Here is a 17,347-nt window from a genome sequence, read left to right as displayed (position 1 = left end):
ATTCAAGGATTCTACAATTTCCACTTCTGCCTTATTGAGTCTTTCCTTCTCCTTTTTCTCATCTTTAAGGATTTTCCTTCTAGAGGTCTGCTGTCTTTCTGCAAACAATGGTGTCCCTACAGTCAAATTCATTTTCACAGGGGCCTACATCAGCCTTAGGTTACCTTCAGAGGCAGATAACCTGTTGATACAGGGGGCCAACTATAATTTGTTTACATAGTGCTCAGTGCTCTTTAGTGGTCACCCAGTTTGGGTCACCAGATGTTATTGAACAACAGTTCCCACCACTTTTGATTGTCCACCATGCAAACTGGGGATCATGGGAACTGCAGCCCAATATCACTTGTGGCTCTGAGGTTGGAGAAAGGTTAAAGGACATTTTAAAGTTAGACATCATAGCCACAAGCCTTGTATTTAAATTCAGACCCCACTCTCCTGACTAAACAGAACAAACTGCAGTCTTCCAGATGTTACTGCATCACAACTCCCATCAGCTCTAGTCATGATGTCTAATAATGAGGGATATAGAAGTTGTAATCCAGCATCTGGAGGTCCATATAAAATAACATGATAGGCTGCATTTGGCCCATAAGCCTTGAGTTTGACATACATGCCCTACTCCCTGCTGATATTTCTCTCTCATTCATGGATAGTGCCCAGGAGCCGCTGATGGTTCCCATAACAGTGGGGCAGGAGGTCTACTCTGGCTTTTAGTCCAAATCCCAAAGGTCTGAATCTCTTTGTGAGATGGGAAATGGAGCAGATTCACTAAACTACTAGCAGGGAGTCCACCAGCAAGAAACTGATGGGTCTGTTTTACCCGCCTACAGATCAACGCTCATAAAATTGTTGCTAGACTACAGGATTACCATAAGTGTAGATGCAGCTACCAACAGAGATTGTGGTAGCTGCATATTTGGAAGTATCGCAAGATGCTATGCTGCAGCAGAGGGGAGCAAATACTCTGGTTATAAATAGTCACAGCGGTATTTTTCCATTTTTCAGCTGCAGGGAAAAATATGAAATGTGTATAAATAAAAGCACAAAGAGAGCAAAGACATATGAGTTGGAACATAATGATCTGACTATTTATTTTTTAGAAATGCTTTTTCAGGAGGGGGCCCTTCCATTACAGACAGGCCATGCTGGGGCTATTTCTTTTGTTATTTTCAGCACTATGAACTATTAGAAACAGGGAGGAAGAGGCCGACTGAGGGAACCATCCAGCAGTGCCATGCTCTTAAAGAGCTCTGTAGTGTAGCTCTGTAAGTAACAACAAAGAAAACTTTGTGATAGGTCACCATAAGTGAGAAACGATTATTACTGTGTTGCTATTACTGCTTACACTTTGCCAAAATAGAAAGGCAGAGAGGCAAGCACCATTAAACAAAAGAAGACACAGGTTTGCATGAAAAATTGTCTGTGATGATTTTCTCCCTAGACAATAGTGCAGAAATTATTACTACCATTTAAATAGAAATCCATCCAATACAACTCACCACAGTGAGAAATACTGTGACATCTCTGTGTCTTCCCAGTCAATAATAATAATAATAATAACTTTATTTTTATACCCCGCCCCATCTCCCCGAAGGGACTCGGTGCGGCTTACATGGGGCCTTGCCCGATACAACAATCAAATATCAATAACAAAGCAATAACACAATTATCCCAATAAAAACATCAACATCAGTAAAAACAATCATTAAAATCAACATGAATCATATAATGTTAAAATCAGGAGACTAATTCATAGATCCCGGGCAAAGTGCAGAATGTTCCAAAATGGAAAAAGGTAATTTCACAGTTAAAATGGACAATAAAGTGCAGTATAATACTGGTAAGACATCAAGGATGGGGCTATTATAGAATGGGCAGACAGATCAATCCAACAACAATTAAACCTCAAAGGCCTTTTGGAAGAGCCAGGGTTTTAAGCTCTTCCGGAAGGAGTAGAGGGCAGGGGCCTGCCTGATCTGCCTGTCAAGTAATGCAAACACTTGATGGATAACATTTAAGCCACAAATATCCATGTTTATGGGGGTTTTATGTTTAAATGAGACTGAGGTCCCATCTAGATGGCCATATAATGCAGCTCAGTGTGGTTAAATTGCATTGCATGAGTACACTGGTCATATAATGTAGTTTCAAACTGCATTATGTATACCAGTGTATATGGGGCCATAGACTGGCCCTCTAAAGCAGTGTAAATCAAACTGTGATCCCCGAGGTGTTTGGACTTCACCTCCCAGAAATCCCAGCTAGCTTACCAGCTGTTGTGAATTGTGGGAGCTGAAGTTCAAAACATCTGGAGAAGCACAGTTTGAGAAACTCTGCTCTAAAGAGAATGGAGTCCTGGAGTGCCAGCACTGTGGAAGAGGGCCCCCATTTTCATGGCCTGTAGGGAAAGGAGACCAAGGTGTCATTATGCTGAACTGGGGTGAGGGGTGTTTTCAGGCAGTGTAAGGCCTGCCCACCCCTCCACATGTCGCTTTCCAATTGGTGCTATGAGGCCCATCCTGCCACCTTCAATGCAGTGTTAGCATCGCTGGTTGCTTCAGGACTGAGTAGCAGTTATCTCCTCTTTACCAGTATCTTGGGGCCTTGGACAACTGGCTATGGGTGCTATCAATAAATAGGCTTTCATAGGTCAGGTAATGAGGAGAGAAGAGTTCCAGTGAATACCTTGGAACTCCTTTGAGTGTAGGTTAGAGCTCTGGAACTGCCTCTCTAAGGTCCTCATCCTATGAGCAGTGGGAAAATGGGGAAAAGCGTAGGGAACCATCTTACCCCATTCCCTCCCATCTTTCCTCATCTTCTGGGAAGGCCAGCCACCCCACATGCTTACCATGCCTTTTCCCCACTTTCTTTTTCTTTCTGCTGCTTGGAGTAGGGTGCCTGACTCCTGGAGACAGCTTCTAGGGTCAGTTCCCATGCAGAAATGGAGCCCCACAGAGTCCCACTGGACGTGCCTTTATGTCATATAATGGCCTGCATGGGGCTCCTGTGGGACTCCATTTCCAAAGCACATGGAAATTGACCTGGAAGCTGTGGATGAAGTCCTACGTTCCTGAGTCCTGGGTGTGTAGAAAGAATCTGTCCTAGAAGCATACCTGAGGGCAGAGACCTTGAGTGAGAGCCCTCTGGGTTGCCTTCCAGTTGATAGTTAGTCAAAAACATATGCAGCTACTTGATTGTGGCAGAGGTCAGGTGCTTAATCCAATGGAAGGCTGGGGAGGTAGTCAAGGTGTGACACCCGGCCTGAGCTGCACCCACAACAGCTCTTGCTTTTTCCAGACTGGTTACAATGTAAATAGTTTTACATTAATAAACTGAATTTGTGACTTCAGGGCAACCTCACTCCGTCTGGAAAATTCTAACCAGCAAATCCCAAGGCAAAGAAGTTTTTAGGAGAAGAACGCCTTTTTGTCTGTAAGGCAAATTGACAGACAGCATTTGAGTTAATATGTCTAAAGATGAAGGAGCATTCTGTTCAGCAGTGAAAGGTGACACTTCTCATGGTTATTGTAAAACATTTATATAATGCTGTAAATTTTTCAGTCTCTTACTGAGAATCAGTAAAACACAGCTGCCCTGAAGAGCTTAAAGATACCTTACAAAGCAAAAGATGCTAAAGGCCCCCACAATTCTGGAACTGAATTATATTTTGCAGGATTTCCCTCAAGCCTTCCTTGGAACAACAAGCACTTGGGGGTCTAGTTTTCTCCTATGAGTCAAAACCCTAGAGGTTGGCTACATGGAAACTGCAGTCATCAGTTTCCTTCTCCTTTTCCCAATGCCTAGTTTCACAGAACCAGGATACTTTGCCTGCATTTTAGGAACTGATTCTATATTTAGGATTGTCTCTGTCTCATCCTTCATGGGGGATATGTCCCTGGCCTTCGTGTAGATACACAAACATACATATAGTAGCAAACCCTATTGAAATGAAAGACTTCCAGTCTAAAAATACCATATACTCATATTGAAGGACCTAGAAAATGCCTAGAGAGGAGATATTTGAACAGACAGAGTTAAATGAAATCACTGATACTGATCTCACAGATATGAGGATCACACTGTATTTCAATATAGAAACTTATCAGCACTGTGAACAAAGAAACTTAATACCCTCCAACTGCATCACTTTTGCAGAGACAGCCCTCGTCAACCTAACCTACTTTCACATTTACTTCAAAAACGTCCCAATTTTTCTCTTTTCTTTTCACATTCCTCTTTTGTCTTCATCTTACTTTAGTATCTGCAAACTGAGTTTGAAGTGAAAAAGTCATTTCAATTCATTGTTGGAGGCTTTCATGGCCAGAACCACTGGGTTGCTGAGAGTTTTCTGGGCTGTATGGCCATGTTCCAGAAGCATTCTCTCCAGACATTTCTCCCACAGCTATGGCAAGCATCCTCAGAGGTTGTGAGGTTTTTTATTAATAATAATATTAATGTAATATTATTTATTAATAATATTAATTTATTAATAGTAATATTAATGTTGTTGTTGTTGTTGTTGTGAGGTATGTTGGAAACTAAGCAAGGGAGGTTTATACATCTGTGGAAGGTCCAAGTTGGGAATTAGCCAGGCCTTGAGCTACAAGGCCATTAAATGCTAATCAAGGTGATTAATTACAACATTCACACTTGCCTCCAACAGACAAGAGTTCTTTCTCCCACCCTGGAACTTTCCTTGCATAGTTTCCAATATACCTCACAATCTCTTGAGGATGCCTGCCATAGATGTGGGGTTTAAAAGAGGAACAGAATTCTTAGCCAGAGAATTCAAGTTCCTCCCTGAATTACAAACCCCAGGATATATAAACCCCCTTGCCCAGTTTCAACAGATCTCACAACCTCTGACGATGCCTGCCATAGTTGTGGGCAAAACGTCAGGAGAGAATGCTTCTGGAACGTGGCCATACAACCTGGGAAAGTCACAGCAACAGTTTCAATTCATTTAACTCAACTGGAAAGAGAAAAGGGGACATAATCCTGCTCTCCAGTAGGCTTATTTAGTTGTATCATTCCTCCACTACCCAAAAAAAAATCAGGTTTCCCTAAAATCAGTGCAGAATTTCAAGATTTCTCTGCCTAAAATCATCATTTTATAGATTTCCTCATGAATAATATTTGTTTTCTGTTGCCTGGCCACAGCTGTATAATCACACTGTTACACTGTTCAGTACATGTGTCCTGATGTTCATCTCTGAAATGTCAGTGAGTATGAAACTTGGATCTAAATTTTGAGAATACCCTGATTATTCTTACAAGTGAGTGGATGGGGAAGAAAATTATACCATTTTTGTTGGTTTCTCCCCCTCCGCCTTTCAGATACATGGATAAGAATTGTATAATTATATTTGGGTCTTATCTCCAAGGTATCTCACTACACACACACACACACACACACACACAGGTATTCCAAATATCCAAAATATGGTACACTTTTGATCCCAACCCTGGATGATGGATATTCAACCTGCATGCCCATTCAGTGAACCAGAAATGGCAAAGTCATTTACTGCCGTAAAGATTAACATATTTACTGTGTGACGCTTCCTCCTTGTAAATTGTTGCAGTGTATGACCCTTTCCCCTTTAAGGCCTTAGTAGCAGCTTCAGTGTGTATGAGTAGTTGCATACATTGGTGCATGCTTTCATGCAGATAAACAACAGAAGAAATGAGGGAGAAAGTTAACACTCTCTTTGTTACGAGTCAGACGCCAGCCAATATAAACAACTCAGTTTTATTGCAAAACAACACAAAAGAGCCTAGAAAACAACCCAAAACGGCTCAAAACACTTTCTCTTCAGTGTGAAGTAACAATGTCCAAAAAGAACTCAAAAAAAAGCAAACTCGGGATATAATCCAGATTATCCTGGGAAATAATCCGGATTAAAACAAAGTATGCCAAAACGGCTGGAAACTCGCTCCACCTACTCATTGGAGCTTAGCAAACACAGGAAAGCAACCAGCAACAACCTGCAGCAACCAGAGGGCACACCATGCCCCAAAACGTCATTCTGAAGCCAATCCACGTCGTAAAGGAGAAGTCACAGCCACCACATCCAGTCCATGTCATTGGGGAGAAGTCACAGGCATCGAGTTCCAATCCGCGTTGTTAGGGAGAAGTCTCAATCACCGAATTCCAGTCCAAGGTCAACACAAAGAGCCAAAGCAATGGAGGCAAGCCGGCAGCTAATGCATAAAACCAACACAGGACAATCCAGTGCAAACCCACACAATGCCAGCCCCCGTTGCCACTAAAAACCCAGGTTAACACTTACGTCCCAAAGCAGTCTTCCAAACACGTCTTCTGAAACAGAGATCCCGAAAGCACCCAACAAACACCTTGCCGATTGCAAGGTTACATTAGCAACAAACTTACTTTTATTTACAAGTCCTCCTCTGAACTTGAGCCAGCTAACACCCTATCCACAGCTGAACCCTGTTGCTGCAAATCCTCATCGGAGCTAGAGTCGCCCAACGCCCCACCAACCTCACCTCCAGCTGCTGTCCTTCTACGATCTCTCCAGTCAGTCCACCTTCTATCCAAACCCATAACTCCCCAGGATCCAGCTGTATCTTTGCTGTGCCATCCCTCAAATGTACCACTGCTTGTGGGTTCTTCAAAAACATCCCAGATCTCTTGAACCCTAGTCCAATCCATCTCTTCACTCCCAGAGTCCGATATCCCATCCTCCTGATTCCCAGCCCCACAATCCCCTTCAAAACCCTCAAAGGAATCATCATCAGTGGGTTCCATAAGTATTTTCCAGATTCTCTTCCTTTGTTGCTCCTCATCGGAGTCTTGCTCATGAGTAGTTTTCCTGCCTCTTCTAACACAACTAGTAGTATCTCTATTCGAAGACTCCATCACAACACTCTTGGATTGCATCTTCTTCCTGTTTACAATCTCATCTTTACAAATAATTATAATAATAATAATTTATTAATTCATTACATGCCTCTCCTTGCGGCTTAAGGCAGGGTGCAACATAAAACAGACAAAACACAACACTATTGAAATGCATATACCAAAATACACACAAGAATGACACCAATGTCAATAAAATGCAGGTTAAAATTCATCATTTAAAATTGATTGGGGCCCCATCTACACTGCCATATAATCCAGTTTCTGAATCCAAATTATCTGATCTGAACTGTACACTGTCATATAATCCAGTTGAAATCAGATAATCTGGATTCAGAAACTGAATTATATGGTAGTGTAGATATGGCCTAGGCTGGCCAGAAGAAATAGGTCTTCAGCTGTGTCTTGAAACTAACTTGGTCTAGGGCAGTGGTTCTCAACCTGTGAGTCCCCAGGTGTTTTGGCCTACAGCTCCCAGAGATCCCAGCCAGTTTACCAGCTGTTAGGATTTCTGGGAGTTGAAGACCAAAACATCTGGGGACCCACAGGTTGAGAACCACTAGTCTAGGGAAATACAGGGAGAACCAATGACTGGAAGAAGGGTTGAAATGTCAGCTTGGAGATGCCTAGGCCATGAAACTCACTCTGTGACCTTGAGCCAAGTACTCTCTCTCTCATTCTGACTTACCTTGTAGGAAAATCATGTGTTGAACACACTGGAGGAATGTCTGTGTCTGTATGTTCTTTCAAGTTGCTTCTCGGCTTATGGAGATCTCATGAATTTTATAGGATTTTCTTAAGCAAGAAATACCCAGAGGTGGTTTTCCCAGTTCATTCTCTGAAATATAGCATACAATACCTAGTATTCATTGGTGATCTCCCATCCAAAAGGTGACCCCACTTAACTTCCAAGATGAGATGAGATCTGGTGCCGTGACTGTATTTAAACCTCTAAGAGTGGTAGTGAATAAATACATTTTTTAAAAAAATCTGTTCTAAGGGAAATGACAAAGTTTTCATGTATCTTCTTCATCATGATATTAGGGACCATTCAAACAGTTATTTCTGAGATAAAGTTTATAGTGAGGGAATGGAATATATGAACTTTACTATGTCAAAAGAAGCCCTTGAAAACTGAGAGAAGATTTTTCTCTGACATAGTGACTTTGAAGATTTCCCGGCAGGAGCCCTTTCAAAGAAATAAACAACAAAACATCTCATGTAAAGATTTTGCCTCCTGAAACAACAAGAGTATCTCTGTACTTTCACTGGGTTTTTTTTCCTGAGGGAAATCCTGTACCACATTTTTACATGCATTGTTTCTGAATACTTGTAACAGAATGTATATATAGATGCAATATTTATTACATTCTAGTCTCTGCAATACCTTTTCTTTTAACAAAATGAGTTATTTGTAGGCTGGGCTTATCCACATGACCATTTGCAGAGCTAAGTCCCACGAGCATCTTTTTTGTTTTGAAATTTTGTATTTAAAAGACGGTGAGCTGTTGGTTTTTTCTATAAGCTTTCTGCTCCCCAGGTCCCTACTATCTGTGCAACTTCAAGCATACCGAGACTCAACACATTTCTGACCCTTCTCGTATTATTTTGGCATGCTTGTTTCCTCCAAACCGCACCACTGCTAACAGCTTATTTGACTTAAAGACCGTTCACAAAACCAATTTCAGCTCACTTTGATGTGGCAAAGTCAGCTGGAGCAGATCTCTCTTCACTGTGAGCCAGTCTCCAAATCATTGTTCAATCATAGTTCACTCACAGCCTTCAAAAGACCTGTGATCTGAAATCACATTGAAACCATCACATGCTTGCCATTTCCAAAGAGGCAGCCATATTTGTCTACTATAGCAGGATAAAAGCTAGCCATTTTATGTGTTTGCTTTTTAAAAGGTATTTATTAATCAGGAAATATTAAGTATTCTACATTCACATGTATATGTCTAGAAATTTTAGCCTAACAGTTCCACACAGGTTAGGAATGTACACCTTTGTGCCTTGTGCCTATAGGGATTCTGAAATCACAGATTTCTAGGTGAAGGGGGTTTTCAAGGTGAGAGCACTGGCTGAAAAACATTATTTGATGACACTACAATTTATTTGTTAGTGCTTGGAAGGTTCAAAGACGAGCCGGGAAAAGTGTGCATTTTTGTGTCAAATGAACAACTTGGAAAACCAACTTCCAATTAGAGAAATATTTTCTTATTTTTACTTCACTGTATTTTTTATCTAAATAATTTGCTGTGAGCAACTGTGGTTATTATCATCAGGGCAGTCTGTCACATTTGACATTTACTCACTTCAGGTTTTGAAATCTCAGGCCCTGGGACCTGGCAAATCTGAGACTCCCATACACTTTCCCTCTTTACTATTCCACAGAGCTCGGAGTAAAAGGATAGTAAGGTTTAAACCTCTCTTCCATGATGACTGAAATCAAGGGATTCCTGCCAGGACAAGAAGTAGAAGGGAAAGCTACCTTAATTCTATTCCCCAGTGAAGACCATCAAGTCTGGTTGTTTTTCCTCCACTACTAATGGTGGGAAACACAATTTTGGAAACAGATTTGGGAAAAACGTTTACCTCCCAACCAATATGTGTCCTTACTTACCATTTCTACATGTGGTTAAATACTGATCTAAGAAGTTGTGAAATTATATCTGTGCACATCTTATCTTACAGTCAAGCTGGATTTGGTAAGGAGGAGGATTTTGTTCATGGCCAAGCTGGCAAGGGGATTCTGACTGATGTTGTCCAAAGAACCCCTAATGTTCCCTAAATTAGGTGAAATAAGCAACTTTGTTTTCTAGATTTCTAGAGATTTCCCTAAAACCCAGTTGGGAAGTCATTGTTCTAACATCTCCTTTGTCCTTTCTGCAGATGGCATCCACAGCGTGACAGCCCAGTGTGTCCTGCGTGTCATCATCATTACCGAGGACATGTTAGCCAACAGTATAACAGTGCGCCTGGAGAACATGTGGCAGGAGCGCTTCCTTTCACCCCTTCTGGCAAACTTCCTTGAGGGCGTGGCTACCGTATTGGCCACACCCAAGGAAGATGTTTTCATCTTCAACATCCAGAATGACACAGATGTTGGAGGCCAAGTGCTGAATGTCAGCTTCTCTGCCATGGCCCGCCGTAGCGGCCATTTCTTCAGTTCGGAGGAGCTTCAGGAGCAGCTGTACATGAAGCGTATGACCTTGACCTCAGTCTCCATGTTGGAGGTCCTGCCCTTTGATGACAATGTTTGTCTTCGAGAGCCTTGCCAGAACTACATGAAATGCATTTCTGTGCTCAAATTTGACAGTTCTGCTCCTTTCATTGCCTCCCTTTCCACTCTCTTCCGCCCCATCCACCCCATCACGGGCTTGCGCTGCCGTTGCCCTCAGGGTTTCACAGGTGACTACTGTGAAATGGAGATCAACCTCTGCTACTCCAACCCTTGTCATAATGGTGGTGTCTGTACTCGCAAAGAGGGTGGCTACACCTGCATCTGCCGCCAGCATTTCACAGGTAAGGTACTCAATGGCATTATAGTTCATTATGGGAAGATATGAAGCTGCTTTCATATGCTTATTGAAAGTGAGAGCTTAGAAAATTGCTTTTTGAATTGTAATTCCCAGAATCCACTGGCCACTGAAAGGTTCTGGAAACTGCAGTCCAAAACATTAACTTTTCCACTGGAAATACCAGCTTTTCCAAGGTCTGTCTAACATTGGAAAGGGATTGTGTAAAAACAATCCCTTTTGTGTGAAGAGGACACTGAGAGAAGTTTATGTTGCTGTATGTGTTTAAGTATTTTCTGATTGGTACCAACCCTAAAGCAAATCTATTATGAGGTTTTCTTGACATAATTTGTTCAGAGTTGGTTTGACCTCCCTCTGATGTTGAAATAATGTGAGTTGGCCAAGTTCACCCAGGGGGTTTCTGTGGACAGGTTCTTTCAATTTCTAGCCCAATTCTCAGGACTGAAGAACATAAAAACACAATAGTAGAGATGTCAGCAGTTATGGATAATTCCCCCCCCCCCCCAAATAATATTTATTAAACATTTACTAGGAAAGTAGGGGATGGAGGGACAAGGGGAGGAAAAGAAGAAATTTGTGGATAATAGATTAATTATTGATTAGTTGCATCTTTACAAATGTCTGGTATATTGTGAGGAGAAAACCAAGAGGGTGAAGGTTATTGAGAGATTAGGAGTTCTTTTACAATATTATCATTGTTACCACAAGTCTACATCTCTATTTCCGTAACACATATTACATAAAATCAAAATTGTTACAATCCTCAATATATTATGTAATAAGTCCTTTCTGTGGAAGGCTAACTGTGAAAGTGCAGGCCTTCAAGGTCAGACCAAGCAGCCAGAGACATTAGATAAGGAAGAGTCGAGCAGAGAATTAAGTGGTACCAAAGCACCTGGAGATACGGTAATCAACACAGGCCTTCATTTACAGATCAGAGCAGACACATCAGAGGGCAGATTATTTGCATGGGAAAGCTGGGGAGAGATTTCAGGGAAGACTAAATGCTTTCATGAGTGGCTTTTAATTGGCAAGCTGTTTACTTTCAAGTTATTTCAGGCAACGTAGCGTTCGGAGTAAGAAGCTAGGCCTGAGTTCCTGGTCCATGTTTCATGTTAAACCTTTGGTTTTGGGATTCAGGTATATTGGTAGTTTCTTGTATTCATGATCAAGTTTTTCTAAGGATACCTTGTGCTTGTGGACTTAAGCGGTTCTTGTGATTTTTGGTTATTCCTGGATTGTATTACCTTGGAATTTGTTTGAGACATTTGGACTCCTTTAGGATTACTGCTTATTGCTAAACCTTTTTTTGGATATACTTCTTCTTTCTCTATTCCTGAAATTTTCCAATACTTTTGATATGTTTTACAATAAACTATTTGCTTATATTCTAGACTCTTGTATGGTGCTGTGATCATAGGGGTTTCCAGACCTAGGGTGCAACACAAATATATTTTCCATCTATAAATCTTGGCGTCAAAATTGATGTAGCTTGTTGTTTCTACAATTTTGCATATTCAATTCTTGTTGCTGTTGTCATGTAGAGACAACTTGGTGTTTTGTATCAGCTTATCTAATAATCCTAATAAAAATATTCTAGTCTTAATGTTATTTTATTTTTTAATATAGTTTCCATTTCATTATGAATATTTATCCAGAAATCTTTAATCATTAGGCAGGTTCGCCACATGTGGTAAAAGATTCCTTTCTTCTGTTTACAATTCCGACATAAGTCCAAACTTTTATATAGCTTTGTGAGTTTTTATGGGGTTATGTACCATCTATACATCATTTTGTAAAAGTTCTCTTTTATAGGTATAACATCTTGTAAATTGTAATTGTTTCTTCCAAAGTTGTTCCCATTCATGTAGGATTATTGCTTGTCTTATATTTTTTGCCCATTGAATCATGGGCTCCTTTACTTGTTTGTCAATTGTATAGTCTATCAAAAGGAATTGATATATTTTTCCCAATTCGTTTGGGTTTTTTTGTCTGCAATAGTAAATTCCATTGATTCTCAGGCTGTTGTATTCCCCCCTTTTTTTAGCTAATCGCCATCTTTGTTGTGGTTGACTGTAGTGGAACCAATTCATTGTTGAATCTTCTTTTTGTAGCTCTTATAATGTTTTTAGTATCTTTACTGTTCCTTTTTCTAATAATTATTTGTAAATCAAAAGTTTTCTCCCAGCTGTTCTTAATTGTGGAAACGCCTCTTGTGGTTTCGTCCATTCATGTTTTTCTCTGTAGAAGACTTTCTTAGATTTATTCCAAATTCTTAGTAGTGAATTTCTTATCTTACGAATTTTAAAATTGGAATCTATTTTCGTTTAATCATAGATCACGTATGCATGCCATCCATATTTTAAGTCTAATCCTTCTAGTTTAAGTAGTCCTTCATTTAAAAAAAATCAATTCTTTTATCCAAATCCAGGCTGCTGCATCATAATATAGTCCCAAATTAGGTCATGCCATTCCGCCTCTCTCTGTTAAGTCTTGCAAAATTTTCATTTTCATTTCAGGTTTTATTGTATTTTTATTGCATTTATCCACGTTGTAAGCCACCCCAATTCCCTTCGGGGAGATGGGGCAGGGTATAAAAAAAGTTGATGATGATGGTAATGATGATGATGATTATTATTATTAGGTTTTTTGTTTTTCCAAATAAATTTTGTCCATTCTTTATTCCAAACTTTAAAAAGTGATTCTTTAGACACAATTTTTGACCTTGACCAGGATATCTGTGTGCCACAAGCATGGGACCCTAAATTCCATCAGTTCTACCCACATGTTCTAGATTATGGAATTTGAAGTTCATCAGCTTTGATTTCTCACAGATTCTCGGTGCTGCTTTTGACAAAAAAAAAATATAGGTGTGTAACTGAATCTTTGCTGACGTAGGTTGCAGAACTTATTTCCAATGGCGGCCTGCATATAATATGACTGCTTACATGCCTTACATGACTGCTTACATGCTTATTGGGGTTTAAGCAACTTTACTGTGTGCAGAATGAAAGTTTGATGCTCAGCATGTTTACTCATATGAAAGGACTATTGAGTTCAGTGGGACTTTCTTCCAGGTAAAAGAACTGCAGCCCAAAATTGCAGCCCTTTCTTTTTCATAAATGGGACAGAATTGCACATGGATAACACCACAGTTATTTCCTCCCTATCCATGTACAAACAATGTTTGCTGCTGAGAGTTGTACTACATGCTGTGCTTAAATCTTCCCCATCTCTGTGCAGTGCTCCTAGTCCAGAATGAAGATTCCCGTACTTATCTGAATACAGAAAGGGAATGTTGTGCTCCATATGTGACATAGCCTGTAGTTTAAACTAGTGTTTAAACTAGTTTAGCCCCAGTTCAAAGATGGACAAAGTTAGACCCTGGCAAACAATTGATTCCTCAACACTTTTTTAATAGCCTGTGACCATTTATGGAAGGGATGAGAATAGAGGGTGAATCATCTCTCCTGAAAGCCTCTAGGAGAGCAATTCACCTTTTAGGTATTCACATCCTCTGTACTGTTTACCAAAATCAAAAGTTGGCTTCTGGTTGTTGTTGTTGTTATCATCATCATCATCATCATCATCATCATCCTTTCTTCTTTTCTTTCTTTTTCTTTTTTCTTTTTTGAGGATGGGTGAAGTATAAGGAAGAGTATGGACCTAATCCCACACTAATTTTTCCACGTTTTCTCATGCTGGTGTAATGGGGTCCAACATATGTCTTCCCATGACACACAGCCATTTCCATTGGCTGTGTGTTCAAATCCATCTCTCCAGAGTGTGAAGACAGAGATAATAGTCCCTTTTCAGGAGTAGGTTGTGACCTGGGGTAGGTTGCATCCCCACTATTTCCCCTGCTTTACCCCCTTCCCTTCTGTCCATGTGATAAGGCCATATGTAACTGCCACAATTGCCCATCCCTGACTTTGACTGTTAGCACTTGCTGTCCATATCAAGCTGACTATTGGTTCATATAGCCACTGGACAGAAAACCAAGAAACAAAGGAACTGCTGGTTTATAAATGAAGAATAACCGAGTAACAGGCTTCCCAGGCCTATCTTATAGCTTCCCCCCACCCCCAGCAGAAGTTGCTTGAGGTTGTAATTGACAGGAGTGAAAGACGTGCCTGGTTGGCAAAGAGATAAGCAAAGTCAGTGGTAATTAACCCTGAGTATCTGAAGTGTGAGCCCACATTAGGAGAAGGGTTAATGGGCTTGCTCCTCTGTCACTCCCTGATATCTTCCCCTTGCTTTTACACAAGTGGGCAGGAATAGAAAGAATGGAGTAAGGAACCAGAGAAGCAATCTGGGGAAGGGAAGAGCCTTTTCCTCCTTCCCCTCCACCCCCTACGTAACAGACTATTGAAAAGTATTATTTACACAAGACACTTCTTTATATGTGATCAGGCTGCAGAGGAACCTTGGTATTCACTGGGATTTGATTTCAGGATCTCCCTCCCCTATGGATACCAAAATCTGTTCTATTATTCTATTATGTTCAGTGGTGTGGTAAAATGGTGTCCTTTATATAAAATAGCAAAAATCAAGGTTTACTCTTTTTTTCAAGCTGTTTATGGTCCAATCCATAGATTCAGAATTTTTGGATATGGGGGAGTCAACTGAATTTCACATTAGCTAGGTACCAGACACTCCAATTTTCAGAAATTCATTCTGCAGGATTCAGAACTGCACCCAACCATTAGCCTCTTCAATCAGCTGATTTGGGATGACATGAAAGAACAGCACAATATGAGTTATTTAATGTATTTTTACAGCCAGGCAGAGGTGCTTGTGGGATTTCCTACATCAGATGCTATATAAATGGAGCAACTGTGTTACAATGCTCTCTCAAATGGGCATTTGCCATTCCATCTCAGAAAGTACACATTCTGGAGCACTGGTGCCAACATCTCTGCTTTTACTAAGTACCTGTTAACTAATGAGGCCAGAGATTGAATTCATAACCTTCCACATGCAAAGTGCCAGTCTTCTGCTACAGCCCCGTTGTGATAAGCCTAAGCCACCTTGGAAAATGAGAGGAGTTCACAAGAAGGCAGAAATAATACTTCCCCATTAGATTCTCATTCTTCTATCAGTGTAGTTCTTAATGTATATATAAGCACACAGTTACAATGGGAAGCTCTTAGAATTAATATATAAACCCTTGCTTAGTTCATTCTTGCAAGCAAGAACAAAGAATACTAACAACAAAACGGCTTAAAATATCCAAGGAAGAGATTTTTCTTTTTCTGCTTTTTCTGCTTTTATTTTCATGTTGAATCCTTTGTTCAGCTTCCATGAAGTCTTTGAAGCCAAGAAACCTTCCTTCCCTCCCTCTGTTATGTTCCTCTTGACGTTTGGAAAGTGAAGGGCATCATTCAATCTAACACCCATTCGATTAAAGTGAGCAAGCTGCACTACTTTAGGAAACCAGAAGTGTGTCTCAACTCAGACATGCTATGATGCACAAAACACAAACCTTCCCAGCAAATGGAGGAATTAATTCCCAACTGTGCCAAGGACCTGTAATGCTGTCACTGACACATCACTGAGAAAGAGAATTCCCTTTCCACCACTCTGCCTTCCTGTTCAGCCAGGGAGAAACTGTAGCAGCAAATCTGACATCTCCTGTATTAGGGACGACAATGAAGAGTTTAGATTGTCAGAAGGATGGTGAAAATGAATTCTGATGGCTCTGCTTCAAGTTCCAAAGGCAAAGAATAGTAGATAGTAACACCCAGTGGCTGTCTGAATAAACAACAATATACTCAAGGGAGCTAAACTAAGAGTCATTCCATTTGGGGCCATTCACATCTTCCAACTACATTGACTTAGCCCTGCATCTATCATATACTGTTTCAGAATGCAAAAAGTATTCATATGCACCAATTGTTTGAAGATTTAACTGTTATTTATTATTATTTAGTTAAACATTATAAACAGTCCTTTAACTTTTAAATGAATCTTAGCAATTTAACTGGTTATGGATCCAGGTTGAATATATTTTATCCAAAATGCTTGAGATGCAATGTTTTTATTTTTTGTTTTCAGATTATGGAATATTTGCATAGGCATAATGAGATAGTTTAAGGGTGGAACCCAAGTCTAAACACACAATTATTTTATGCTTCATATGCACCCAAGTCTATACAGAGCCTGAAGACAATTTTAAACACAGTATTTTTAATGATTTTTGTGCATGAATCAAAGTTTGTGTACACTGAACCATCAGAAAGCAGAAGTGTCACTATCTCAGCTATTCATGTAGACAGTTTGGGATTTTGTAGTATTTTGAATTTTGGAACCACTGTCCTAAAGCCTTATCACATTGTTCAATTATAGCACTATGATCCTACTTTAACTGCCATGGTTCCATCCTATGGAATCCTGGGATTTATAGTTTAGAGAGAAATATTGAAAACTGTCATCCAAGAGCTCTTCTGCCTTACCAGGCTACAAACTGTAGGATTCCCTAACATGCAGCCCTGGCAGTTTAAGTGGAATCATAATGTTATAACCATAATTGTGGAGACCAGCGATAACTCCACTGCCTACCCAGACTGTACAGTTGATACCAGATAATGTTAAACTAGCCAAATAGCTTTCTGACTCTCATTCTTCATCATCAGGAATTGGCAATGATACCAACCTCAGCATTTCTGAGTGAAGTTGCTGACATTGCTGCCTGGATTGATAATTTCAGTGTTTTATATACTGATTGGCTAAAAGTCCCCAGGTGGGGGATCCAGGGTTGCTTGTTTTATGAAACAAACCCTTTATTTTGTGAAACGCTAAGAGCTGGCTCAGATCCCAAGCAGTTTTCACATGCATCCTTAAAAAACGATGCCTACAGTATACTTGAGGGTTTGACTTATTTGACAAGAACAGAGACATTTACCTCTTTATAATCAATTCCTGA

At 40.2% G+C, this 17,347-nt stretch overlaps 1 protein-coding gene across 5 annotated transcripts in view; it reads left to right on the top strand.

The window, feature by feature from the left end:
• Positions 1-17,347, top strand: part of celsr3 (cadherin EGF LAG seven-pass G-type receptor 3) — a 106,020-nt gene that overhangs the window by 31,962 nt on the left and 56,711 nt on the right. For all 5 annotated transcript variants that reach the window (XR_010002600.1, XM_016991632.2, XM_062969831.1 and 2 more), the window contains exon 2: positions 9,776-10,408. Coding sequence is in view for 4 of the 5 variants with exons in the window: in XM_016991632.2 (XP_016847121.2) it covers positions 9,776-10,408 (633 nt within the window). In the remaining variant the exon portion in view is untranslated. The remainder of the gene's footprint in view (positions 1-9,775; positions 10,409-17,347) is intronic.

This window comes from Anolis carolinensis, chromosome 2, assembly GCF_035594765.1.
Source record: "Anolis carolinensis isolate JA03-04 chromosome 2, rAnoCar3.1.pri, whole genome shotgun sequence".
Lineage (NCBI taxonomy): Eukaryota > Metazoa > Chordata > Lepidosauria > Squamata > Dactyloidae > Anolis > Anolis carolinensis.
Note: the sequence above shows the minus strand (reverse complement) of the source record. Positions and strands in the feature narration are given on the sequence as shown.